This window comes from Eubalaena glacialis, chromosome 6 (assembly GCF_028564815.1).
Source record: "Eubalaena glacialis isolate mEubGla1 chromosome 6, mEubGla1.1.hap2.+ XY, whole genome shotgun sequence".
NCBI lineage: Eukaryota > Metazoa > Chordata > Mammalia > Artiodactyla > Balaenidae > Eubalaena > Eubalaena glacialis.
Window position 1 is genome coordinate 126747240 of NC_083721.1, and position 27550 is coordinate 126774789.

The 27550-nt window shown below is 39.6% G+C and overlaps 1 protein-coding gene across 2 annotated transcripts; it reads right to left on the minus strand.

The window, feature by feature from the left end:
- Positions 1-20874: 20874 nt before the first annotated feature.
- Positions 20875-27215, minus strand: RNF7 (ring finger protein 7). Of its 2 annotated transcripts, none has more exons than XM_061193608.1 (3): positions 26978-27215; positions 23366-23413; positions 20875-21777 (listed from the first exon to the last, which is right to left on the minus strand). In XM_061193608.1, the coding sequence occupies exons 1-3, from the start codon at positions 27143-27145 to the stop codon at positions 21721-21723; spliced, it is 273 nt and encodes a 90-aa protein (XP_061049591.1). In that variant the 5' UTR covers positions 27146-27215; the 3' UTR covers positions 20875-21720. The 2 variants fall into 2 exon arrangements, with proteins under 2 accessions (XP_061049591.1, XP_061049590.1); XM_061193607.1 differs by having other exon boundaries at positions 26971-27215.
- Between the last annotated feature and the right edge of the window lie 335 nt (positions 27216-27550).

Sequence of the window (27550 nt, forward strand, 5' to 3'; positions counted from 1 at the left end):
GGCTTTTCCCAACTTGATGAAACAGTAATTTTAGGTCCAATTAAAGAACAGCACTGAATCCTTAGCTTAGAAGCACAGCCAAGTGCTGGGCACATTCAGGATACCCTGCGCCAAAGGGGAAAAAATATCAGAAATCTTGGATTGGAGATGTGGCCCTATGGTTACAAGCACTAACTCCAGCACTACTTGGGAGAGCTGAGTCCTGGCTCTAGCAAGTCCTAGCTGTGTGACCTTCTGCAAGTTACTTAACTTCTCTGAGTCTCAGTCTCATTATGTGAAAACAGAGCTAATGTTGATTCTTCTTTTTTTTTTAAATTATAGTTTGTGTACAATATTACATGTTACATGTATAATATAGTGATTCACAATTTTTAAAAGTTATACTCCATTTATATCAGTGTTGATTTTTGAGTAAGTTCTTGAGAGAATTAAATGCCAAATAGTGCCTGGCACAAAGAAGTTATCAAAAAATATTTGATAAAATAGTTTTTAATCAAAGTACAAAAGTATCACTTTTATTTTATTTATTTTAAAATAAATTTATTTATTTATTTTAAAATAAATAAATAAATTTATTTATTTATTTATTTTTGGCTGCATTAGGTCTTCGTTGCTGCGCGCAGGCTTTCTCTAGTTGCAGTGAGCGGGGGCTACTCTTTGTTGTGGTGCAAGGGCTTCTCATTGCAGTGGCTTCTCCTGTTGTGGAGCACGGGCTCTAGGTGCGCGGGCTTCAGTAGTTGTGGCTCGTGGGCTCTAGAGCGTAGGCTCAGTAGTTGTGGCGCACGGGCTTAGTTGCTCCGTGGCATGTGGGATCTTTCCTGACCAGGGATCGAACCTGTGTCCCCTGAATTGGCAGGTGGATTCTTAACCATTTTGCCACCAGGGAAGTCCCTAACTTTTAAATAATGACTATCAATCATCAAAGCCTGATCCAGAATTATGCTTTTCTGATATGCAGATCAGAGACAGGAGATACCTAAGCAATGTGGAAGAAGGTGGGTTCCATGCCCATCTAGCATAGAGCTGCCAACTCAGGGTCTCACATGACCTTGGAAAGCTGTGGGGACCCGTGGAGCAGGAATACAGGGAGATCGGATTCATTAAGTGACATGCAAGACTTAGAACAACAAACTATTGCAACTAAGCGATTTACTATATTCTGCCATAAAAAGGAAGACTAAACTCTGTCATGTGAAAAGAGGAGATATTTCAGTTTGAAAGAAAAAACAACTTTGATGCTAGGAAGAAAAACAATGAAAATATTTTAGTACCTTTTATGTCTAATTTTGTAACCTAAAGAAAAGGAAAATATGCTCTTTACCCAGGTCTTCCATTACATTTTGTATCATGTGGTTTAAAGCATTATTTATGACATGTATGTTCTTAAATTTTAAAATGCTCTGATGTCATACAACATCTGAAACACAAAGAACATTTTTTAAAAAGTGTAGGTTAATGGTTAGTAATAGGGTATGCTTGGTTTGCTTCTCTTTCTGAGGATTTTTAATTTTGAAAATACACCCTAGGATGAGGAAAATGTAAAGCTAGGTTTCTAGGAAGAACATGACCATCCTTTACAACGCACAATTCTCTGCATGGTCCAATAGCACATATTTGAGGTTCAAGAATTATGAAATAATAGAGCTTGGTATTATGTGGTCTCAGAAACAGAAGGTATTTTGAGCAGTGTAAGTTCTGAAGCAGACGAATATGTTAGCATTAGGACACCCAAAGAACCCAGATTGTTCTTCAACTTCTGATTTAAATCCTTCCATAGTAAAGATTTTTGCTTTTTTCGTTCAGTAGCAGCCCTCTACTGGAAGAAAAAGCAAAAGAGTCTTATCCTTCCAACCACAGCTGACTACACTTCACATTTTAATGATTTGAAGAAATCAAGGATATCCCTTGATTGTTAAAATTCACTGATACTAAACAGAGAAGAGGTGGAGCTAGATAAACTTTATTGTTTCAATGTAGTCACAGAATTTTCACACAGAAATTTAGTTTTCAAGCACCTTGTCTTTTCGATTGAAATATTGAATAGTAAGACCAGTGGTAGGCCTGCTGAATTGTCTTCAATAGAGTTCTACAGACAATTGAAGTTTTCTTAGTGAAGTAAGGAAGGAGTGATACACAAGGTATTTTCATAGAACTAAGTATAAAAATTCTATAAGGGATAAATCACCATTTTATCACACCATTTTTAGAGATCTTTTTGTTTTGGAAAATCTCAAATGTGCATAAAAGTAGTGAGAATAGTAAAATAAACTCCCATACGCTCATCATTCAACTTTATCAACAGCATTATTAGCATCTTCCCAATATTCTTTCACTTTCATCTAACACCCCCTTATTTTGTTTTAAATACTTAAATTTTTTAGAGCAGTTTTAGATTCATAGCAAAATTGAGAAGAAGGTACAGAGAGTTCCCACATGTCCCCACACATGCATAACCTCCCCCCATTATCAACATCCCCCCACCAGAGTGGTACTCTTGTTACGATTCATGAACCTACATTGACGCATCATAATCCTCCAAAGTCCACAGCTTACATTAGGATTCTCCCCAGCCCTTTTTTTTGCTGGAGTATTTTAAAGAAAATCCCATGTCACTGTATCTGTAAATACTTTGGTATATATAATATACATATATATAGGTACATACGCATACATATATATTATGTATTTTGTGTAATATAAACAAGCAAGGTTTGGTGAAGCAGCTCAGAGATTAGCTCTAACAGAAAGCTGCTCCCACCCCTAGGGCTGGAGGAGGTGTGTTCTCAGAGCCTAGGGCCACAAACATCCAATGGGCCATGGAACCATGAGGGGGGCTATAGTGGACTGAACCCAATACTTGTGAATGTGACCTTATTAGGCGATAGGGAGCTTGCAAATGCAATCAAGTCAAGATGAGGTCATACTAGATTAGGGTGGGCCCTAAATCTGATGACTGGTATCTTTATTTAAAAAAAAAGAGAGAGAGAAAGAGATTTGGATGCAGAGACACAGAGGAGACACATAGAGAAGAGGCCATGTGAAGACAGAGGCAGAGGTTGGAGTAATGCATCTACAAGCCAAGGAACATTGCTGACAACCACCAGAAGTTAGGAGAGAAGCACAGAACAGAGGCTTCAGAAAGAACCAACTCTGCTGACACCTTGATTTTGGACTTCTGGTCTCCTGAACGGTGAGAGAATAAATTTCAGCTGTTTAAGCCACTCATTCTGTGGTATTTTGTTAGCAGCCCTAGCAGGTTGATACAACAAGGGAAGCTGGGAGGTGAGCCCCCTGAGATGCAGATCAGAGAAGGGCAAAGTCAGAGGACATATCTGAGAACAAACATGTCGATGATCAGCATAACTATTATGCCATTATCCCCCCAACACAGTTACCAATAGTTCCTTGATACAATCTCATATCCAGAAATAAACTTTTATGTGTTAAGTGTTGAGATTTGGGGGTTTCTTTATTACCCAGCCCAATTTAGCTTATCTAAAATTGTTTATCAGCCTGTATGTATTACTACTTGCTCCTAGTCAAGTGCTATTCTAAAACATTTGTGCCTGCATTCATTTGTTCAGAACATTGAAAAAGCACCTACTGTGTGTCAGAAATCACAGCCAGGTTGTAGGGGTACAATGACGAATAAGGTCCCTGCCACCTGCCTTCTTCCTCCCTCCAGCATGTCTTTACTGGGGTCTCCCATGTGCCTGGCATTGTGCTGGGGCGGTGGCCACAGTGGGGAGCCAAGGCAGATGTGGTCCCTGATCCCATGGAACTTATCGTCTAGTGAGGAAGGCAAAATTTACCACGTGATTTTCCATTGTGTGAAGTGATCCAGTGGGATCCAGTGATCTTCTGGACTGGAAGAAACTAGGATTTTATACAGAAATGATTCTTGTGCTTTGTTTCCTGCCAAAATGGCAGCCTTTCTAGTTCTCAGGCTTACATGGTGTCATGGTATAACACCAAGCATTTAGTTCAGCTCTACTGCAATTGATATTGAAACAATCACCGTGCATCTGAAGGAAAAAATCCTTTCATCAACAGGAATCCTGATCTTCTTTAAAAGCCATACCAAGAAATCTTGCTTTTGAGGCTACTTAGGATAGAAGAAGTTGCAAAGGCCCAAAGAATCTGTAGACCTTGTTTAAGGTCTCTTGTTTTTATCATAAATTAAATTCATAAATATTGAACCTTAGGATCCATAATCTGGTATAACATAAATATCTTCCTCTCGAAACAAGAATCTAATTGTTCTAATAATGACTACACACCCATAACAGAGTATATTATTCTTAAACAAAGAGCCGTAATAGCTGAGAGAGAAAATTAAGTAATTGGTATATTTGAAGGAAACAGAAAATACTTCCCGATAGAGGTTCAATTTGGAAATGGATCATGGCAGGTGTACAAAAGAAAATGAACTGTATGTGTCCACACAATGAGATTTTAAACATCTATAAACAACTCTCCAGAGAGTAAGAGATTTTATTAAAGAAGACCAAGAGATTATTAGAGAAGACCAAACAGTATAATGTTAACAAAGAGAAAGCAAAATAAAGTCCACTAAATATATATTTGGTAAGTGGGGGAAATGTGGGAAACAGCAAGAAAAAGTTCTTGTGGTTATAAAGAGTGAAACAAGGGAGTAAAGGCAAAGTTATTTTTAGTAGTACATAAAGGACTATTGTGGAAGTGCAAACTATCAGGTATAAAATTAGCTTAAAGGATATATTGTACAACACGGGAAATATAGCCAATATTTTATAATGACTATAAATGGAATATAACCTTTAAAAATTGTGAATCACTCTATTGTACACCTGTAACTTATATAATATTGTATAATACATCAACTATATATCTGTGTATTCATTCATCCCACAGGTAGAGAGAGAGAGAGAGAGAGAGAGAGGGAGAAGATAGGTAAATAGATAGATAGATAGGACATATTATGTCAAGTATTGTTCTAGGCACTGGGTATGCAGCAGTAAACAGAATAGACAGAACTCCCTGTCTTTATGGACATTACATTTTAGTGGATGAGAATGTCAATAAACAAAATAAGTAAAATATATAATATATTAAATGGTGGTGTTACAAACTACCCAAAAACTTCATAGCCTAAAATAATGATTTATAACTTCTCAGGATTCTGTGCTTTGACTGGCAGCTCTTTGCTGGTCTCACTCAGTGGCTGCATTCAGCTGGCGGGTTGGCAGACGGCTGAGCTCAGCTGGGAGAGCTGGAAGCCCCTGGAAGTTTTCAACAGAGGAATGCTATAGTGGATGGACATTTTAACAGGATCATAGGCTGAAGTGGGCAAGGATAAAAACAAAATCAATTTGGAGTCTATGGCAGTAGCTCTGATGAGAGGTCAGTTGAGGCGGTAAGAGGGTTTGTTCCTGAGTTGAATGTGGGGTGTGGCAGAAAGACAGAGGACAGGGTGAACTCCGGGGTTTTGGGCCTGAGTAATGAAAGGATGAATTTCCCCTAAACTCAGCTGAAAATCCTCTGGAGGGGCAGGTTTCAGGGAAGATGAGGAACTCAGTCTTGTACCTGTTCAATCTGAACTGCCTACGGGGCATCCGAACGGAGATCTTAATCTACTGGATCTATGGGTCTGGAGCACAGGGGAGAGGCCTGGGCTGGAGATATTCATTGTCACCCTGCATATAAATGGCATGTAAAGCCGTGGGACTGGATGCAACACCCTGGGGTGATAGCAGAGAAGAAGGCTAAGGACTGAGCCCTAGAGGTCGGGGGGAGGGGGAGAGGGCAGTGGGGAAGAAGGAAAGCCGGCACAGGATGCTAACCTAGGAACCACGTGCAGAAAGGGTGTCCCGGAAGAGAGTGATCAGCTGTGACAAATGCTGCTGGTAGGCCAAGCAAGATAAGGATTGAAGAACTGACTGTCGTTCACAGTTCCATTTATTGGTTTCTTTGTGAAGCTGAAAAGGAATATTAAATGGGAAGAAAGATACTGATTTTACTTAAAAAAGTGGGTACTTAAAAATGAGAAGTTATGCTATGTATAAAGGAAAACCAACAAACCAACCAACCAACTAACCTAGTAGTATTGTCAGGTGGGTGGCACACCAGCATTGATTCTTTGGGCAGATAAATGAATTCTGTTCAAGAGCTTTAATTCAGAATTTTTAATTCAGAATTTTTCCAAGGTCTAGTTTTTACTAGCAAATTTGACTTTGAAATATTTCTGTTGGTTATCATGATCAAGGATATTTGAAACCACTACTGTGCTGTGCTACATCTTCTGGCGGGGGCCGGGGGTGGTGGCGAGGGAGACAAAGTTAATACAGTTCTGATTAATAGCAATTAAATATGCTATTTTAATAAAATACTGAAACAAAAAACATTGCAGTTTAAAGGTCACTAGGGAGCTTGGCAAGAGCAGTTTCAATGGAGTGATGTGATGAAACCCTTATTAGAGTCAGTTCAATAGGGAATGGAAGGAGATAAATTGGAAGCAGGCAGTGTAAGCTTCTCTTTTGAGGAGTTTTGCTCTGGTGTGACCACTGGAGTGAGCAGCCAAGGTAGGGGTGGAGAGCACACGATCACTGGAGGAGAGGAGGTCAGGGGATTGAGAAACCAGGGTATTAGAAGCATCTTTCATGTGAACGATGAGATCACCAAGAATTGTCCAAACAGCTGTGATGGAGAGACTGACAGAGAGCCAGGAGCTAGCATCTTCATCCAACAAAGGGGAGTGACGTGTGAGGCCATTAGTGAGCAGTGGAGTCTAATGACATGAGAGTCCAAGCTGGGTGGTTTTAGGGAGGGAAGCAGCAACAGAGAGAAATGAAGACATCTCACGCATTGCCAGGTCCAGCGGCAGGAGGGAGCAGGCGGGTTGCAGAAGGAGTGGTGTTTTCGGGGGAGAAGCAGGTTTAAACGAGAATAAGAAAGTGAAAGGAACTTCTGGAGAAGGATGAGGTTGGAAGATGTTTGTTGGTGTGAATATCAGAGGGCACAGAGGAAGAGTTTCAGCAGTTGGAGAGGAGTGGGAGACAAAGGAATAAAAGGGAATTTAAAGAACTACTTGGGATTAGATTTCAGAGAATGCGAGGTGACTGGGAAAGCCTGGGTTTCTTGCGCTGACTAGGGATGAAGAGCAGGGTGAGACTGACCGTCTCAAGGCAGATGATGGTGGTCAGACTCTGAGTTTTCCAGGCAGGGAGGGGTGCATGCAGGGTGCTAGAGCTGGAGCTCCCACTGGACCACTGTGGCCAGAGTTGAGAGAGGTCTCATGTGGAGAACTTGGGCCCCTCCCACCTGGTCCGTGGAGGAGGAGCTGGCAGAGGGTTGGTCTGGCCTGAACTGGGAGGACCTGGCGTATTCACATGGTTAGACGATGGGTTTGAGGGCTGCGTGTGGAGACCTCATAAGGACTTTAAGAGTAAACTCCTCTGACTTTGCATCTGCCTAAAGGACCTAACAGCAGGGCTGTGGAGGAGTTGGGGGGACTTCAGCATTCCTAAGCTTTATTAGGTTTCTGTATGCACTCATAAAACCTCAATTCTGGGCCATCTGTCCAACAGAAACCCAACACTACAGCCTCAGGGCTGTCAAGGGCTATTTTAACCAGAAGGTCTGGGAAAGACGCACATCCATATCTTTATCCCTAAGAAGATCTAAGCCTGTTAGAAAAGTTCAGAGCTAGTGTTGTTCAGTTTAGAGTTCAGTGAAGAATTTCAGGCTACCCTAAAATTTCCGTCTTATAATAGGGGGCAGCTCTAAGATTTTGTACATTTAAAACCCTGAGAAACATTCTAGAAGAGAGTTGGAAAGAATAAAACGTTTGCTCTTTTAAAAAATCACTTCTTGCTTTACTTATTTCTTCTGCATTTTGCTAAACTTCTTGAAAATGTAGCCCTTCTAATGAACTCCAAGGAGCTTTCTCAGATTACCTCCACAGGGGACCAGAACAAGATGAGAAACACAATTATTTTGATTTGAGTGCTTTCTTGAAGAGTTGAACAATAAGACAAATGGAACAACCATTAATGCATTTTCTTGTATTTTCCACTTAGTAGCAAGTGTAAAAGGGTGTTGGCTGTGATCTTAAATAATAATATCCCTTTCTGTTTTCTAAATTTATTTATTTATTTATTTATTTATTTATTTATTTATTGGCTGTTTTGGTCTTCGTTGCTGCGTGCAGGCTTTCTCTAGTTGTGGCTCGTGGGTTCTAGAGTGCAGGCTCAGTAGTTGTGGCGCACGGGCTTAGTTGCTCCGTGGCATGTGGGATCTTCCTGGACCAGGGCTGGAACCCGTGTCCCCTGCATTGGCAGGTGGATTCCTAACCACCGTGCCACCAGGGAAGTCCCCATTTCTCTTTTTACATGTGGGTTTATTTTACATAGAGTAAACTGTATAGATCTTAAGTGTACAGTTTGAAGAGTTTTGACAAATGTATAAACTCATGTAACCATCACCCAAGTCAACTTATAGAACATTTCTATCACCACTGAAAATTTTCTTATGCCTTTTCCAGTCAATAGCCCTGCTGAGAAGCTACCATTCTTCTGATTTCTATCACTGCAGTTTAGTTTTGCCTCTTCTTGAACTTTGTAGAAACAGAATCATGTAGTTAAGTACCCTTTTATGACTGGATTCTTTTGCTCAGCACCATGTTTTGAGATTCATCCATATTGTAGCATGTATCAGTTTTTCCTTTTTTTTTTTTTCTGCTATTCAATTCATTCCATTCTATGAATAGAACATTATTCTTCTGTTGATGGACATTTGGGTTGTGTCCAGTTTGGGGCTAGTATAAGTATGAAAAAAGCTCCTTTAATTCATCTATGTCTTTTTGTGGACAAATGTTTTCATTTTTCTTGGGCAAATACCTAGGAATAGAATTGCTGAGTCATAGGGTAGATGCATACTTAACTTTTTATGATACTGCTTTCTGTTTTCCAAAATGGCTGTTCCATTTTTCATTCCCACCAGCAATGTAGGAGAATTTCAGAGCCTTCACATCTTCACCAAGACGTGGTATTATCACTCTTTTAAACTTGAGCTGTCCTACAGGGTGTGTAGAGGTATTTCATGGCAATTTTAACTTGCATTTCTGATGAGGAATGTTAGGTGTATTTTCATGTGCTGACTGCCTATTTGTATATCTTCTTTTTCGAAGTATCTTTTCAATTATTTTGCCCAATATCCAGCTCCTTAATTAAGCTTTTGTTGATAATATGGCCTTATCAGGCAGTATTCTGTTGACTGATCATGTTCTCTAGTAGAGAAGCTGAATGTTTTGCAGGAAGGCAGTGAAGGCAGAGATAAGATAGCTAGGTAAGAGCATTAGATTTATATCTTTCCAAACACTTTAAATTTCTCAGGACGACTGTAGAAGTAACCATTTTTATTTGTAAAAGATTCCATGTGCTATTTCAGTTCAAAGTTTCAAAATACAAAGACCAATTACTCTATAATCTCTGCATAAAATTAGAGTTAGGGAAAGTATATAAAAGTGGTGTTACAGCCTGTATAACATGATTTTTTTATAGAGTTATATTTTTGAGACATACAATTTTATTCAAGGACTATTCAAATGTGTGTCATAATGGACATGTACTAAAGTCTCATTAAATTCTTTTGCTTTACAAGTCAGCATATTAAAAAACATAAACACACGGGCTTCCCTGGTGGCGCAGTGGTTAAGAATCCACCTGCCAATTCAGGGGACACGGGTTCGAGCCCTGGTCCGGGAAGATCCCACATGCTGCAGAGCAACTAAGCCTATGCACCACAACTACTGAGCCTGCGCTCTAGAGCCCGCGAGCCACAACTACTGAGCCCGCAAGCCACAACTACTGAAGCCCGTGCGCCTAGAGCCCGTGCTCTGCCACAAGAGAAGCCACCGCAATGAGAAGCCCGTGCACCGCAATGAAAAGCAGGCCCTGCTCGCCACAACTAGAGAAAAGCCTGTGCGCAGCAACGAAGACCCAACACAGCCAAAAATAAATAAATTTATAAACAAGACAACAACAGCAACAAAAAATAAACACAAAGATGTCATTTCAGAGAGAAAATGATCTCTAAGATCCTTTCCAGTTCTAAGAGTCTATGAGAACAAGTCTCAGATCTGCCTCCCTGAAGGCGAGGGACTTGAGATATTTATGGGATAAATGAGCAGAGTGGTCTTAGGCATGGAGAAAGGTGACTGGAGGTAGAGAAACAGTGAGGTAATCAGTGTTCTGTGCAGGTGTATCTGGGTTACATGCTTCTTCGTGGGATGCATGATCAAAAATGGAGGTGCTTAGCATGGTCTGAGGGTGGAGTTTTTGGCCCTCTAACGTCAAAAGGTCATTCATGGGACACCCGTGCAGGCCCAGTTTTGAGGTCGGTGATCCCAACCAGTCTTATCTGGCTCAAACTGGACAAGAGCTGACTCCAATTTCCTAAAAAACAACTTAAGCCCCCGTTACTAGCAACCCATAGGTCAGAGGTGTTATCTATAGGGGTGGTTAATGAGTCTTGTGATAGATTACCTAGGCTGTGTGAAGCTTGGAGGGTAGGCAATTAAGGAAAAAAAAAAACTAAAGGGAGCTTAACCAGTAAAGGCAGGTTACAAGCAGAGGGGTTTTTAACAAGCTGTTCCCTTATTTGCTGTTCTGTAAGACAAGCTCAAGAATTTCTGTTAGTCACCAGCTTCTGTGAACCCTATGGGGCATGGTTTCACATGTAGCAGCAACTCTCCATCTATAAACAATTGTTAAGTTATTTGCTAACATGAATCGTGGCAGATAATATAGGTTGATTCATTCAACACCTATTCCCAATTACTTTTCCTCTTTTATTCCTCTACTGTAACAGCTGGAAAGCCAAACTTCATCTCTCTTTCCCTTTGCATCTAGAAGGGGCTATGTGACATAATTCTGGCCAATGAGTAATAGACTAAAGACATTGGGAAGGACAGCCCTTCCCGTGTAGAAGTCAAAGTCTTGCTAAAGAAAAAAAATCCTTTTCGCCCTCACATTTCTCCAAAAATGTGAATACGAGGCATGCAAAACAGCAGCCATCCTGGGACTGTGAGGGAGAGGGCATGAGAATGAGATTTTAAGATGAAGATGTCAACAGCAGAAAGGAGAGAGTCTGGTTCCTGATGGCACTGCGACCATTGTACTAGCCCTGGACTTCCTACCCTAGGCTTCTTATTGTGTGAGACAATTGTCCTCTATCGTTTTAAGCTGGTGTGGTCAGTTTTTCTGTTATTTGCTGCCAAATGTATTGCCAGCTGATTCACTAGTGTTTAAAAGAAGATACCAGACCAAACATGAAATTAACTCTTTATATTTTGCACCATTATCTGTTTATCGAACCTGGCTTTATTAAGGACATAAGTTTTTCAAGGAACTCCAAGTATTGAGACATAATTATACTTCTACGTGAACAGAAGGACTTGACATTTTTCACCATGTTATTTACTCTGGGAACCAAATTTTAAAACATTGATAAATCTAGTAATAACCTGCTTCAGTATTGTTTGAGCATTCATGAAAAATGTACCAAACACTTTAATACATTATTTGTTTTTAACCAATGATCTTGTCATATGCACCTACTCTATTTATTTATTTATTTATTTATTCATTTATTTATTTTTGGCTGCATTGGGTCTTTGTTACTGTGTGCAGGCTTTCTCTAGTTGCGGCACGCGGGCTTCTCATTGTGGTGGCTTCTCTTGTTGAGGAGCACGGGCTCTAGGCGCGCGGGCTTCAGTAGTTGTGGCACATGGGCTCAGTAGTTGTGGCTCACAAGCTCTAGCGCACAGGCTCAGTAGTTGTGGCACATGGGCTTAGTTGCTCCATGGCATGTGGGGTCTTCCCAGACCAGGGCTCGAATCCGTGTCCCCTTCATTGGTAGGAGGGTTCTTAACCACTGTACTACCAGGGAAGTCCGTGATTCACAATTTTTAAAGGTTATACTCCAATTATAGTTATTATAAAATATTGGCTATATTCCCTGTGTTGTACAATATATCTTTGCAACTTATTTTATACATAATAGTTTGTACCTCTTTTGAATGTTTGAATTTAGATCAGATATTACAGCAGTATACTAGAGCACAGTAAAATGGTACAGAGTACAATAAAATGGTATAGAACATGATGAAATGGTACAGAACACAGTGAAATGGCTTGGCCAGTACTTGAAAACACAGAATATACAGCTCTAAACTACAGCTATGAATAAAGACGTATACGTGTGTCTTCACAGAACTGAAAATGGAAATATGTGAACAAACTTTACAAAAGCAATTTTGGAGAAAAATATATTCGAATAAAGTATTCTTTTGAGACAATATAAGCTAGTGGTGAAACACAGGTTCTAGAACTAGTCTGCCTGGATTCACATCCTGCTTTTCATTTACTAGTGTTGTAAAGTTAGGCAGGTGTTTTAGCTTGGGCTGCCTTAACAAAATACCATAGATTGGGTGGCTTAAACAACAGAAATTTATTTTCTCACAGTTCTGGAGGCTGGAAAGTCTAAGATCAAGGTGACATCAGGGTCAGTGTCTGGTGAGGGCTCTCGCTGGTTCGCAGATGGCTACATTGCTGTGTGTGCACGTGGTCTTTTCTCGGTGCATATGGGGTGCCAGGGTGGAAGGAGACACAGAGAGAGAGAGAGAGAAATAGAGATCTCTTTCTTTTCTTATAAGCCCATAAATCCCATATGACTAGGACATATAAATTAATTTTGGGGGGACACCATTTAGTCCATAGCAGCAGGTTACTTAGCCTCTTGTGTTCCCTTAGCTGTAAAAAGAGTTAATGATAATGGAAAAGGGTTTTTGTGAGGATTAAATGAATTAATACCTGTAAAGCTCTTAGAAGAGAATTTGGTGCATAGTGTTATGCAAGTTTTATCATTGTTATTGACCATATTTCAGCAAGTTTCTAATAGGGAATTCCAACTTCTCAAAAATATTATGAAAATGTATATAAATTAACATTAACCAGGATTTCTCAACTTCAGTGCTATTGACATTTGGGGCCCCATAATCCTTTGCTGTGGGAGACTGTCCTGTGCACCGTAGGATGTTTAGCACCATCCCTGGCTTCCACCCACTAGCAGTAGCACCCCTGTCTCTAGTTGTGACAACCACAAATGTCTCCAGACATTGCCAAATGTCCCTTACAGTGCAAAATCACCCCTGGTTGAGAAGCACTGCTATAAATCTATCAAGGACACAAAAGCAGCTACATGAATTTATAGTTTAAAGTATTGTAATTTTGAAAGTATAAGAAATTCTTACAAAACTTAAAGAACAGGAAACTGTCAACAATCTTTTTTATACTTAATACTGGGGTGTTTCAAATAATTTTGAATTTCTGTATTTGGGTCTTTCCCCCCTAGGTACAATAAATTGACCAGCTAAAGGTTTAAAAATGTTTAATTCTTGGCCATCATCAAAAAAGTCTACAAAAAACAAATGCTGGAGAGGGTGTGGAGAAAAGGGAACCCTCCTGCACTGTTGGTGGGAATGTAAGTTGGTGCAGCCACTATGGAGAACAGTATGGAGGTTCCTCAAAAAAACTAAAAATAGAGTTGCCATATGATCCTGCAATCTCACTCCTGTGCATATATCTGGAGAAAACTATAATTTGAAAAGATACATGCACCCCAATGTCCATTGCAGCACTATTCACAATAGTCAACACATGGAAACAACCTAAATGTCCATCCACAGATGAATGGTTAGGGGCTTCCCTGGTGGTGCGATGGTTAAGAATCCGCCTGCCAATGCAGGGGACACGGGTTTGAGCCCTGGTTCGGGAAGATCCCACATGCCGTGGAGCAGCTAAGCCCATGTGCCACAACTACTGAGCCTGTGCTCTGGAGCCCACAAGCCACAACTACTGAAGCCCGCGCGCCTAGAGCCCGTGCTCCACAGCAAGAGAAGCCACTGCAATAAGAAGCCCGCGCACCTCAATGAAGAGCAGCCCCCGCTCACCGCAACTAGAGAAAGCCCACGTGCAGCAATGAAGACCCAATGCAGCCAAAAATAAAATAAATGAAATAAATAAATTTATAAAAAAACCAAAAAAACCCAGATGAATGGTTAAAGAAGATGTGGTACATATATACAATGGAATACTACTCAGCCGCAAAAAATAATGAAATAATGCCATTTACAGCAACGTGGATGGACCTAGATATTATCATATAAGTGAACCAAGTCAGAAAGAGAAAGATAAATATCATATGATATCACTTATGTGTGGAATCTAAAATATGACACAAACGAACTTTTCTATGAAACAGAAACAGACTCACAGACATAGAGAACAGTCTTGTGGTTGCCAAGGGGAAGGTAGGATGGGTGAGGGATGGAGTGGGAGTTTGGGGTTAGCAGATGCAAGTTATTATATACAGGATGGGTAAACAACAAGGTCCTACTGTATAGCACAGGGAACGATACTGAATATCCTGTGATAAACTATAATGGAAAAGAATATGAAAAAGAATGTGTATATATATAAATATTTCATATTTTCTATATATATGACTGAATCACTTTGCTGTACAGTAGAAATTAACATAACACAGTAAATCAACTATACTTCAATAAAATAAATTAAAAACAATGTTTAATTCTTTCTTTGCCAAGGATAAGATTTAATTAGTAAAATAAGGCTCATATTCAGCATTCTAGTTTCCAGAGATAATCTTTTAAAGGGAAAGTGGAAGGTCACTTAAAACAGAGTTTGATATGCCTGAGGCTCCCATTATTCCTTAATTCTGATAGAAATACCTTACAAATGGATGATCTACACCTGCACTGTCCAACAGAACTTTCTCCCATGAGGGAAATGTTCTGTGTGTGATATCCAATATGGAAGCCACCATCCACATGTGAGTACTGGGCACTTGAAATGTGGCTAGTATAACTAAAGGACTGAATTTTAAATTTTATTTTAATTAATTTAAATTTATTGGCTAGTGGCTACACTCTTCAATAACACAGATCTATACCCTTCAAGAAAGAAATGATTTTACATGTTATTTTCTTCCTTAAGGGAGTCTTTTTGTCAATGGGCAGGCCCCTTTCTCCCATTGCCCTACATAGAAGGGTACCACCAGGCAAACATGAGGGTGTGTGGGGTGTTGATAGAACTGACGGCAAGGTTGGTAGGCAAGGATGTGGTGGCAATATGAACAACTACTTTAAGGGGCCGCCAGTGCTCGCCCCAGAAATGCTAGGGAGCTCATACATATCACATACTGTTAAATAAAAGAGAAATGGGTTTTCATAATCCACACAAGAAATGATCCTCATAGTCATACGCAGTCATCCCTCAGTATCTGTTGGGGATTGGTTCCAGGACCCTCGTCTGATACCAAAATCTGAGGATGCTGGTGTGGTATTTGCATAGAATCTACACACATTCTCCTCATACTTAAAATCAACTCTAGATTACTTATGCTACCTAACACAATGTGAATGCTTTGTAAATAATTGCCAGTGCATGACAAATTTGTTTTGCTTTTTTGGAACTTTCTGTAACCATTTTTTTTTTGAGAATACTTTTGACCTGGATGGTTGAATCCTCGACGTAGAAGCCGCAGATACAGAGGGCTGACTGTACTGTATATGTTGCAAGAGAATGTGTTTTGTCCCTTCCACTTCCCAGAGCACTGCATGTCTCTTCGAAGGCTCACTACATTCCACTCCACAATTCCATTGTAAATCGAACATTCCCTAACAGACCCTGTCGTATCTGAAGATAGCAAACTTCTTTGTATTCAAATTCCTTCTATTGTTATGGCAAGCAATAAATAATCACATTTTATTATCAATATGTAATGTCATACATATCTAATGTTTATAAAAGTAGAAAAAGCAGAGCAGGGGTTAGCACTGCAGGGGTTAATTTACAAGGAGGGTCTAAGAACCGCTACAATTCTTAGATGATTGTATACCAACCATGCAAAGCTTGTTCTATGCTATGTAGTATTTGGATGTATAAAGTCACGGCCCTGGTGGTCTGGCAAGAATTCTGATTATTCTATTACACTAAAATTTTGGTAGAGAGAATTTAGTTATATACTCTATATAAGTTCCAATAAATTTAGATAGTTAGTAGGCTTCTCCTTAGAGGCTAGGATAAAATGCAACTGGCATAGAACATTTCGTCTGTGCTAAAATAGTTCCAAATTTTTTACCTGAGATTTTCATCTGGGCACTTGTTTCTAACTCTCCTCCCTGCCCGTTTGCTACACACACACATTTTTGGGAATCTTTGTGGGCGAGCCCATTGTTACTGATGGAAATGTGCTTTTCAGATGTGTTGAGGTGGATTAAAAAAAAAAGAAAAGAAAAGAAAGAAAGGTTGAAAACCATTCTCCTAAAAACCCATCTTGACAGTCCTTTACAGGTTGTAGGTGCACACAAACATCAGGATTCTTACAAGAAGCATCACTGCAAGCAATATACCTTTCCGAAAGGCCATTCTCTAATTAAGCCGGAGATTGGCAGTGGCAGTAGTGATCTATAATGATGGCTACCATTTATTGAGTGCCTAACTCTGTTTCAGGCATTGTTCTAGGCAGTTAACATGCACGAATTCATTTAATCTTCATGGCAGCTCTATAAGGTAGATAATATTATTATTCCATTTTAGTTGAGGAAATAGGCACAGAGAAGTTAAGGACTTTGTGCAATATCACACAGATGGAGCTGAGATTCCAAGCCAGGCTGAGTGGCTCCAGAATTGCCGTCTCACTACTATGCTATACGGCAGCTATAGTCACTCAGAGGAAAGCTTGCTTGCAGTCAACCTAGGAAAAGCAGGTTGAGTTCTAACCACTGGCTCAGGTTTATCAAGTGCGCGGAGAAGAGAAAGCAGATCGATTGTAAAGCTTATTCCTGCTTTGAAAGTCTTTCAAGATAAAAACCGAGGGCTGTCAGAAAGACTGATTTTCTAAACGTGTGGATATCTCCAAAATCAAGTGGTCAAAAAATGTACTGCTTGATATAAAGAACAGATTTGTGGTTGCCAAGGGGGAGGCGGGTGGGGGAGGGATGAACTGGGAGTTTGGGGTTAGCAGACGCAAACTATTATATATAGGATGGATAAACAACAGGGCCCTACTGTATAGCACAGGGAACTTTATACATATATATATATAAAACTGAATCACTTTGCTGTACAGAAATTAACACAACATTGTAAATCAACTATTCTTCAATAAAAATTTTTAAAATGTACTGCTATATTCATATCTGCAAGGCCTGATGAAATATTTCTAGTAAGATGGGAAACCTAAAATTAAAAATAGAGCTCAACATTTACAGAACCTTTTCTTTCTTTTTTTTTTTTCCTAATATTTATTTATTTATTTATTTATTTATTTATTTTTGGGTGTGTTGGGTCTTCGTTCCTGTGCGAGGGCTTTCTCTAGTTGCGGCAAGCGGGGGCCACTCTTCATCGCGGAGCGCGGGCCTCTCACTGTTGCAGCCTCTTGCTGCAGAGCACAGGCTCCAGACGCGCAGGCTCAGTAGTTGTGGCTCACGGGCCCATTTGCTCCGCGGCATGTGGGATCTTCCCAGACCAGGGCTCGAACCTGTGTCCCCTGCATTGGCAGGCAGATTCTCAACCACTGCGCCACCAGGGAAGCCCAGAACCTTTTCTTAATATAAAATCTGGAAATCATGTTGACTGAATGATTAGAAATAAATGTAACAGGCAAGTCATGAAGGCCTCATTACCATCCTCCACAAAAGCTCATAGCGCTACAAGTAATCTAACATATTTACGACAATTAACTTTTTCTTACAAAACTTTTGTTGAGAACAGTTAGGAGTGCTTTACCCCATAACTAAAAACACATTATTTTTGAAGTGCCACTTCTATTAAAGGAGCTTCCAAAAATGACTAAAATGAAGTAACAACAGTAGCACTTACTATGTGCCAGAAACTGTTGTCAGTTTTACATGTGTATTAATCCATTTCGTCTTCAATCCTCAGAATGATCTACTGAGGTAGGTATTATTATTATTATCTACATTGTACATGAGGAAACTTAGGTAAAGAGAGGTCAAGTAACTTGCTCAAGGTCACACAAATAAATGGTGGCACTGCGATGTAAATCCAGGTATCCTGGCACTAGAGTTTCAGCTCTCAGCCTTTAAACTGAGTAGCAAAATGCAGAGAAAATACTTTTCCTGTAAGACATATTTTGTTGAACAAAATCTAACCGTGGTAGAAACGGAATGACATAAAGATGGCAAAAGAGGGATGGTCCAGCAGTTAAGACTCTGCATTTCTATTGCAGGGGGCACAGGTTCCATCCCTGGTCGGGGAACGAAGATCTCACATGCCGCGTGGCATGGCCAAAAAAAAAGATGGCAAAAGAGGAACGATCATGTAAACATTTCTCATGTATTTTGTTACATCATTCAGACATCCAATATAAAATAGCTTAAATTTTATTTGTACTTTAATTCCAATTTTCCTTACATCCAAATCAGTAACGTTTTAAGTATTTTTTAAAACAACGCTTACTAAAGTAAACATGTAAATTTTCTCATTTTCTTTTCAGAGCATTACCCAAAGTTAGCCCTCGGCAATATTCTAAAAAAGCAACAAAGCATTGTTTTAACAGTTACCTTTCTTATCAGATGTCTACCAAACTTCTAAAGCAACAATTAAAAAAATGTTTTTTCTGATCGTAAAGCCTCCTACATTAGCTTCAATTCCATAAAACAATTTTAGGCTTCTTCTTTAAGCCTAAAGTGAGTATTCACCATCATATGTGTGTCCTAGGTATTAAACACTAATTTAATAGCTGTTCACACCTCTAGAGAAGAGGGCACAGGTCTGTAAGATTTGGCTCTATGAACTCTTCTTTTTAGCATAGCAGTTATTCAAAATTCTGAACACTTTATACTTAAAAAAATTATTGTGTGTGTCATATTAGGATTAGGACAGTGGCAGCAAAGTATGTAATTGCCTGTACAAGCACTTAAACCGTTGCTCCCCAGACAGCCAATGCTAGCTCTAAAGAGGATGTTTCGGAAATGTTCTCTTTGGATGGCACAAAGATTGATGGCACCACTGGTGTTTGGTGGGTGGAGGCCAGGGAATTCTGGTGTCTTGTAACGTGTGAGACAGTCTCACATGAAGAAACATGGTTCAGCACCCTGAGTGACTTTCGAAGTTTCATTCATGTAGTAGAAAGTCTGTTTATTATTATCTGAGCCTAGAACCTAACTTCTTTTTCCATACAAACACAAAGTACATTTCCACATAGCTTTAAATCCACTGCGGTTTCCAAATATGCAACTAAATTGCAAATCAAGATTGTAAATTTGTGTTGTTTAGAACTTTACTAGCACAGTTCACCATTTTGGGGGAAAAAAGTCTTATCAATGGAAATGTTCCTCATGTTTCTGAGTCACAATAGTCTACATTGTTGCTGTCTTCGTGTAGTGATTACACACACTACACACACACACACACACACACACATGCACGCACTCATCAGCCTACTTCATTATGTCTTCTGGTGTAACTGCGCTCAAGCATTTACATACTGAAAAAGAAATGAATTATAAATTACTTTCCTTTTATTTCTACTTTATATTACAATTATTACTGTATACATTTTAATTGTGTGTGGAGATATATTTATGAATTTCACTTCAGGAATAGTAAAGGGGACTTTTTTTTTTATAAAAATGAAGTAATGGGTTTGGTAGGGTGAGATTTACTTAGATGTCAGCTGTTAATACAAGAATGCAACTTGCATAGATGGAAAGTTATATAGCCAAAGATGACAAATGTGTTTCCAATACACTAGTGAAGTAAAATTCAACATTGCTTAATCAAATGGAAAGAAAAACCTGTTCAATGCTTAACCTTTGCATTGGAATTCATAAATGTCACAGCGTGTTCTTTCTGATGAAACAACGTGTACTGAACTTTCAGATGGCTATGCAAATGAGCTGACATCATCCCAGGTTGGGTAGGATCAGTGGTGCTTTGTCCCAGTCCCTCCTCCTCTTCTACCCTCAGATGCTGATGTGTAATAGAAACAGAGCTTTGTTAGGCGGTGGGCCTGCAGTTTTGCCGTGTGGAAAATCAACTTATTACCACCATCCTTTACATTTCATTTACATGCTGTCATAGTGACAGAAATAACTCAACATTCTATTTCTCTTCATTGCAAAGCCAAATATTTAGTTCACATTTTATAGACACAACCTTTTAAAAAGAATAAAGAGCTGCTAAAACAGCTTACTGCACAAGAAACACATTCAAATGGTCCAAACATATTTGTATGCTGTGATTAATTCTTTCAGTAGATAATTGTGAAAAAAAGATAATAAAGCAAAATCTACAAGAAATCTGATTAATAAATAGGCAAGGTGAAGGCATACAGAATTCTAATTTTTATTTTAATTATTATATTTTTAATATTCTTTTATGTATCCACATTCCTTAGATTCAAAGAGATTCAGATTGGCAAACTCTGAAACTGCAGAAGAGAATGGTTAAGATTTTGGTTTTTTAAATGCATAGCAGTAGCCTCTATTATGGAAAAATTCATGGGTTCATAAATTGTGGTTCATAAATTGTTCCAAGATAACTTCCACTGAATGTGAGTTGGTTTGATAAAATTTAAGGATTTTCTTACACTTATGTTTCTAGGAAATAAAGTTAAAATTTTATTATTACCAATGAAAGAGCAAATGAATATTTTTTCAAATTAAACAAAAGCATTCACTTGACAAATTAGCTTATTAAGTTGAAGGTTGTGCATAAAATTGCAATAATGACAATTCAAATGAGGTAAACAGAATAAACCGTTTATTAAAACATTGTGTGATAAAATAAACTTTTTGATCCAATGCTACAATGGTAAACTTTTCCCCCTCATTAACGTTCCACCTAAAACACAGTTAAATTACAATGCAATATGACCAGAACTTGAAAATACTTCTGTCCTTTACCACTCAGTAATTGAACAGTGAGGTGAGTGCAGATCTAGGTTTTCTTGATGAGTCAGAGATAGAGGATGATAACGTAGAAGACAACTGAAATCTCATACAACCAAAGGTTAAATTTTATTTACTCTGTTCACTGGTCTAAACTTAAAATTCTCATTATATCAAATAAAGATTTCATGAATCATCCCCCTCCCTGCCAAAAATAAATATTAGGAACAGATTAAGGATAAGAGTTGGGTTTTAAACTGCACTTTATTTGTTACTATAACATTGGTTTTTTTTTTAACTGATCAACCATAAGCATGCAAAAAGTTCTCTTCTGATTGGAACTGCTTCCATAGCTCCTTGGCTATCAGTAGGTAAATTATAAACGTCATTCAATTTATAGTTCTCTCCTTTATAGCACTTATAAGCAGTGTGTGAGACACATACCACAGAGGTAGGAAAGACCATCTTTAATAAATTATCTTCTTAATTGTAGAGAATTTCTGAAAATAAAACTGAAAAAGGCTAACCCGTGCCTCTGATGAGTCCCAAAAGACCGCAGATCCACCGCCTCCGATTCAAAGAATTAGTCCCCTGGAGAGTTCTAGCCTTTGTAGGGCACCTGATAACAAGATCCACCAGGGCTCGGAACAACTGCACAAAGAACACCTTCCACTGCTCTCATTTGCCGATTCTTTGGACCACCCAGTCCTGCTGGCAGAGAGGGCAGCGATTGTTCTGTTTCACCCACAGGGACATGCAGCAGTTATGGAAGGAATGATTACATTCTCCCCAGACGACTGAAAGAAAAAAAAGAGTATCTGACATTACATATTTCAATTTAAATTACCGAGCTCAAAATTCTAGCTTATTTTAGATTATGTAATAATTAGGGTTCATAATCTTGAATAAAGATGGTTATTAACTGGTCAAAATAATTTTTTCTAGCTATAAAGAAATGGAACCTTACATATGTAAATTACACTTAAGAAATGAGATAAACCACTGTGCTTGGGAACTTTCCATCACTGTTTAGAATCTGTGGGTGCTGTGGTGGCCCCCAGTTCCTACATAGCTCCACATGGTGTCTTTCTCAAGTTAGGAGATTAAAAGACTTGAGTTTTCCTTAGATCCCAGACTACCTCAGTCAGGCACTGACCCTGGAGACCTCTGGGGCTTTATTTTACTGAAAAATGTCCTCCTGATTTTTATTTAGCAAGATATAATGAATTTTAAATGTGACATGCTTCTAAGCATTATTAGTTGTACCTCTAATGAGTTGTTTTCTGGAAGTGGTGAGGATCTGTGTTAAGTCATCCACAGGCAGCGCAATTCCTCACGTGACAAACAGAATGGAATTTTCAAAGTGGCTGGCTTTGAAAGAGAGGTCTCCTTCAAGAAAAGGGTCTCTCTGTGATCAAAGAAAGCTGGCCTACACCTCACAATTCCCAAATGAATATTTTTAAAACAAACAGAATCAAAGAAAAAATTTTAACCAAGGGAAATCACCCATAATCTGAGATACAATCTGAAACATGGGCTTCATTTATCCCTGGCTTGACCAACTGAGCTATAACAGAACAATAAAAGAAATAGGAAAAAAAAAAACAGGAGACAAACCTTTTTGTGAAAATTGGTTGTAGGGGTAGGAAGCTAGGGGACTCAATCTAAGTCTTTTGGGAGGAAGAAACAGGATTTGATCAAAACTACATAAATCATTAAGAAGCTGTATGTAAACCACACAAACACAAAGGTAACCTTTCATTTCAGGAAAATCTTTAAACACTTTTATATAGCAATGTAGAAGTGATGACCTCAAGAACTGGGACATAAAAACCTTTGAGTTGCTTAAATATTTGGCCTAAGACAACTTCCGTAGTCCCAGATGTAAGTAAAATTTAACAAACTTCTATCTATAAACTACATCCAAAAAAAATCTTGAGATTTAGAATTGTTTTTACCTTGGTAGAAAAGTTAAATACCGGATCATAAAAGAATATTGAATACTGAAATGCTTTGTTAGAATAAAATCCTGACTGACCAAAACTAACCTGTAACATACTCAAAACTTGAAGGATGTTTTGGCAAATTCCTTATTTTATACTTTTCTTAATAGAAAAGAATTATTTCTTTTTTGATTATCAAAATGTTTACCATGTCCATGTCTAGAATATATAACCAATTCTCCTCAATTAAAGCAATTGAAGGACTTACAGATTAATTCTATTAAGACCATTTGAGAACCAACACATTTTATATTAATAATGGATCACTGCTTTACAGTTTATCTTTGTGTATTGATAAAGTCAATCTTAATTGCAAATTCAAACATCCCCACTGAGAGAAAATCTTCAGTTGAAAAAGCAAGAGAACAAAATTACAACATACCAACACAATCCTCTTGTTTGTTTTCAGCTTGACATCTAAGACAGGCATCTAAAAGTAAACAAATAGCAATTCTCATTCTGATGCTCAGAATGCAATTTTTAAAACCCATACACTTCAAAGTCAAATAAAGGCCCAAAGGGTTAGAGATGTAGATTAAAAGACTCATACTATTAATTCCTCATCTGAACGTAAGTGCTTAAAGATGAATAAAGTACAAGGCACTCTACTAATTTACTTATGACCACGAGCAATTTCACAAGGGTTACTGACCCTCTATTTTTACAAGCTCTGATGAAAAGAACTCGGATGTAACCACCAGAGAAAAATATGCTATACTCCACTGTATTAGGAGTTATAAGCTCACTGGGCATGTTCACACAGATCAACCTTATGAGTAGTTTATTTTCAAGACAACCTTTTAAATAAGCCATGCATATATATTGGTATTTGCTTACACATAGATAGAAACTCTAGAAGGATATCCAAGAAACTAATAATAAAGTTTACCTGGGAGGGGATGGAATGGGAAGGAGTTTTCACTGTGTACTTTCTCAAGTTTTTAAGTTATCTGACTGTATAATCTCTATAAAAATTAAATGTAAAAAACTCCTAAATACTAGGTTCTCTTTTTTTCTTTTTAAGGAAATGCTCCCTTTATAAATAAGTCTGAGCCCAAAGCATTTACCCAACAACAGTAAAATATTTTAATAAATTACTTGGGAGAAAACATGAGGAATGGGAACCAAAAGGGGATACGAGAAGTTTTCAAAATTGAATCTGTACTACTATTTGTTTGATGAAGGAGGTAATATAGAATATTTTAGGAACCAATGAAATGGACTCATTCACTAGCTGAAAGGAGTCAAAATTGGGTAAAAGGAAGTTCAAACCAACAGAAAAAAATAGTTTTTAACATAAATGGGAGGAAAATAATTCTGTAAAAATAGAAGCACGGTGGAGCTGAAGCCTGCTTCTCTTCTTACACTGCATCATGCTCAGGCATTTGTTTGCTCCTCTCTGCACGCTCTCACCCTTAAGAAAACACACCACCCTGGCCTCTTCAGCGTGGATTAAAAACAACCCCCGCCTCCTGAGGCCTTCTTCAATTCCACAGTTACTGAGTGTCTACTCTGTGCAAAGAGTAATGCACTGCGGACACCAAAATGACCAAGTCTGGGTCCCTGGTCTCACCAGTAAATGGGGAGGTAGATAGGCAAACAACTAAATATCATAAGGATCATGATATAAGGCTGAAGACATGGCTCTGGTTCTGTGTAATCTCAGAATTAGAGTTCACGATTCCAACTGTCTCTTTTACAAATTAGGAAAACAAGGCTCCAAAAAGTTATCTCTAACGTCCACGTTGACATACAGCTGTGGAAGGCTACTCCGGCTCTTCATAACTCGACAGCACTAGCAAACCTGGTCGCCTCTTCCTCACCAGTGCTCGCTTGCTGTGCCATCTGCTGCTTTCAGAATGAAGGGGGGAGAGTGGAAACCCAGGGAGAGAGCGTCAACTACATCAGAATGGGCTGACAGGCAAATCTTAGATCCAGAAGTCATAACCAATCATTCAGGCGTATGAGATGAATTCCAAATATAAAGGACATGGGATTAAGTGGGCTCTTTGTATAATCTAGAAGTCTCTGAATTATGCTTATAGCTTTGATTTAGATTCATTATCAAAAATGACCTAAATGGATAAAAATGACTAAAGTTGCAGATAAAGGAAAACATTTTCTTTTGCTGATGCTCCTAGTATCTAAAACAGCACATTTCTAAAGAGTATAGTAACACCTTTCAGAATGATGCTAAAAAACAAACTTCCTTCTGCTGTCACCTGACCACTAAGTGGATTTTAACACCTCATAAACAAAGTACAGAGGTCTAGGCCAGAACACTTTCCTGAACCCAAAGCACAGCTGTTGTAAATCTGCAACATTAATCCACAGTAGCAGAATACGTGCTATAATTAGAAAGTTAATGTGAACCGTGAGTCATTTACAGCCCATACTTGGACTTACTTTAAATATCCCAGGAAAGTTTATTTCTTGTAAAATTGCAACCATTATTTTAAATTTTGCAGTTCTGTTTACTATTTTAAAATTTTTCTTTGGGGAGAAAAATAAAATGCTCTTTTAGGAAATTCTTTTTTTTAAACTAAGGGAAATTTAGGGGATAAAATTTTTAACAGTTTGCCTTACAAAAGAACAAAAATCGCCTGGATAAGTTAAAAATGTCACTCAAACTGGAAATTATGATTCTAGTTTTTAAGAAAGGGGAAGGACAAGGGAGCTGTATTGCAGGCCAATAAACTAGGTACTTTTAAAACTTGATACGCAATATAAGCGGATCACATCTGAAATCAAGTTCTTTTAAAAGTAAAAAATAAAAAATGTTTGAATCCCATGGTTGTAAATTCTCTTTAAAACAAATCCTTATGAATAAAAAACATAAGAGCATACTACAGAGACAGTAAATTGAGAAATCGCTTGATTCTGGTAGGTTTGAATTTTCATTCCTCAAGAAGGGAGAGCAATTTTTAAGTTATTTTCTCCAATTCTCTCATTTTTCAGTGCAAGACACAAAGTTTTCAAACTATAGAAACCTCAGTGTTCTCCAACTACCTTCAAGAAACATTTAAGATGCTCTTAAATGCAGGAGTTTTAAAATGCCCTATTTAAAAACAACGTGCATTTCAAGAGCACCTCTTTTTCAAGGTGGTCGGAGATCTTAAAACAGAAACCATATGAAACATAACGAGATGAAGCTGTTCTGAAAGGTTTCACTTGGTCCAATATTTTTATTAAAAATATCGTAGAAAGAAGTAACAGTTATTTGTAAAAGAGGGTTTTCCATGAAGGTCTGACTTCAGGGCACTGTCTTCTCCAAGAAATGGCATCCTATGATAGGAAGGGACCAGGAAGGAGACGAAATTTTAAGTTTCTGAATAAACGGCTTACATTCTTCCCGTTCAAGCCAAGCGAGTGCTATCTGACCAGTCTCGAATCATCCAGCTTTAAAAGCCAGCAGAACAGTAGCCCATCCAGAAAGGCAACGGCTAGGAACATTTTTCTTCCCTGCGCCTCTCCAGAGCACGACTAGGGGTCGTTTTTGTGGAAAATGACTCCAGAGCATCACTTTGTTGTGTGTGACCAGAACCACTTTAGTGACCCACTGACTCAGGGCCTTGACCCTGACCTCTCTGCGATCTGCTTTTTGAAAAGGGTGCCGTAGCTGGCCACACAAACCGAAGTGGTTCCTCCCAGCTCCCATCAAATCGCCTACTTTTATTGTCGTGATCACACCCATCATTACCTGAAATTACCTTGTTTAACTGCACTGCTTACCACCCGTTTCTCTCCCCAGAATACCAGTCCCCGGCGCTGGGCGCCTGCTGAACGACCCCACGGCCCCTGGCGGCGGTCGCAGCCCTCTGACCGGCGGCAGCTCGGGCGTGGCCCGCGGTCCCTGGGCACCGGGGCAGGGCGACCCCGCCCCCACTCCTCCCGGAACAGTCTCTCCGAGGCTCGGTCTGTCCCCCACGCCCGGAGCCGGGCCCGCGGAGGCCGCAGCGCGGCCCGGGCCTCGCGTGCAGCGCTTACCCATCACCTGGACCCTACAGATGGCGCACGTATCGCACTCCACGTCCCAGCTCCACATGGCCACCGCGTTCCACTTCTTGAGAGAGAACATTTTGTCGCCTCCCGACTTGGATCCTGCGCTCCCGGAGTGAGAGGACAGGGCGCAGGGTTCCTCGCCGTCTTCCACGTCGGCCATGGCGGCGGCGCGAGGCCGGCGGCGGAGACGTTGGGTCGCGGGAGGCGGGAGGCTATGGCGGCTCCGTGGGGCCGCCCAGCGGGCCACAGCGCCGCCCGCAGGCCGCGGGCCACCGCTGGGCCCAGGACTGGGGCCGCCCGCGATTGGCTGGCGCGGCCGAGTGACGTCACCGTACGTCAGCGCCCGCCGCTTCCCGGTGCCCGGGTGTCTCGGTGTCCCGGTGTCCCGGTGTCCCCGCGACCCCGCGCCTGGCCAGCTCAGGGGCCTGAGGGGCCCGGGGCCGACTCCGCACAATGGAGGGTTCCACTGCGCAGGAAACACGTGTCCTGCTTTATGCCTTCATGACACTTACCGCTCTCAGAAGTTGTCTTGTTGATATATTCGTTTGCCTCGTCCCTCCCAAAT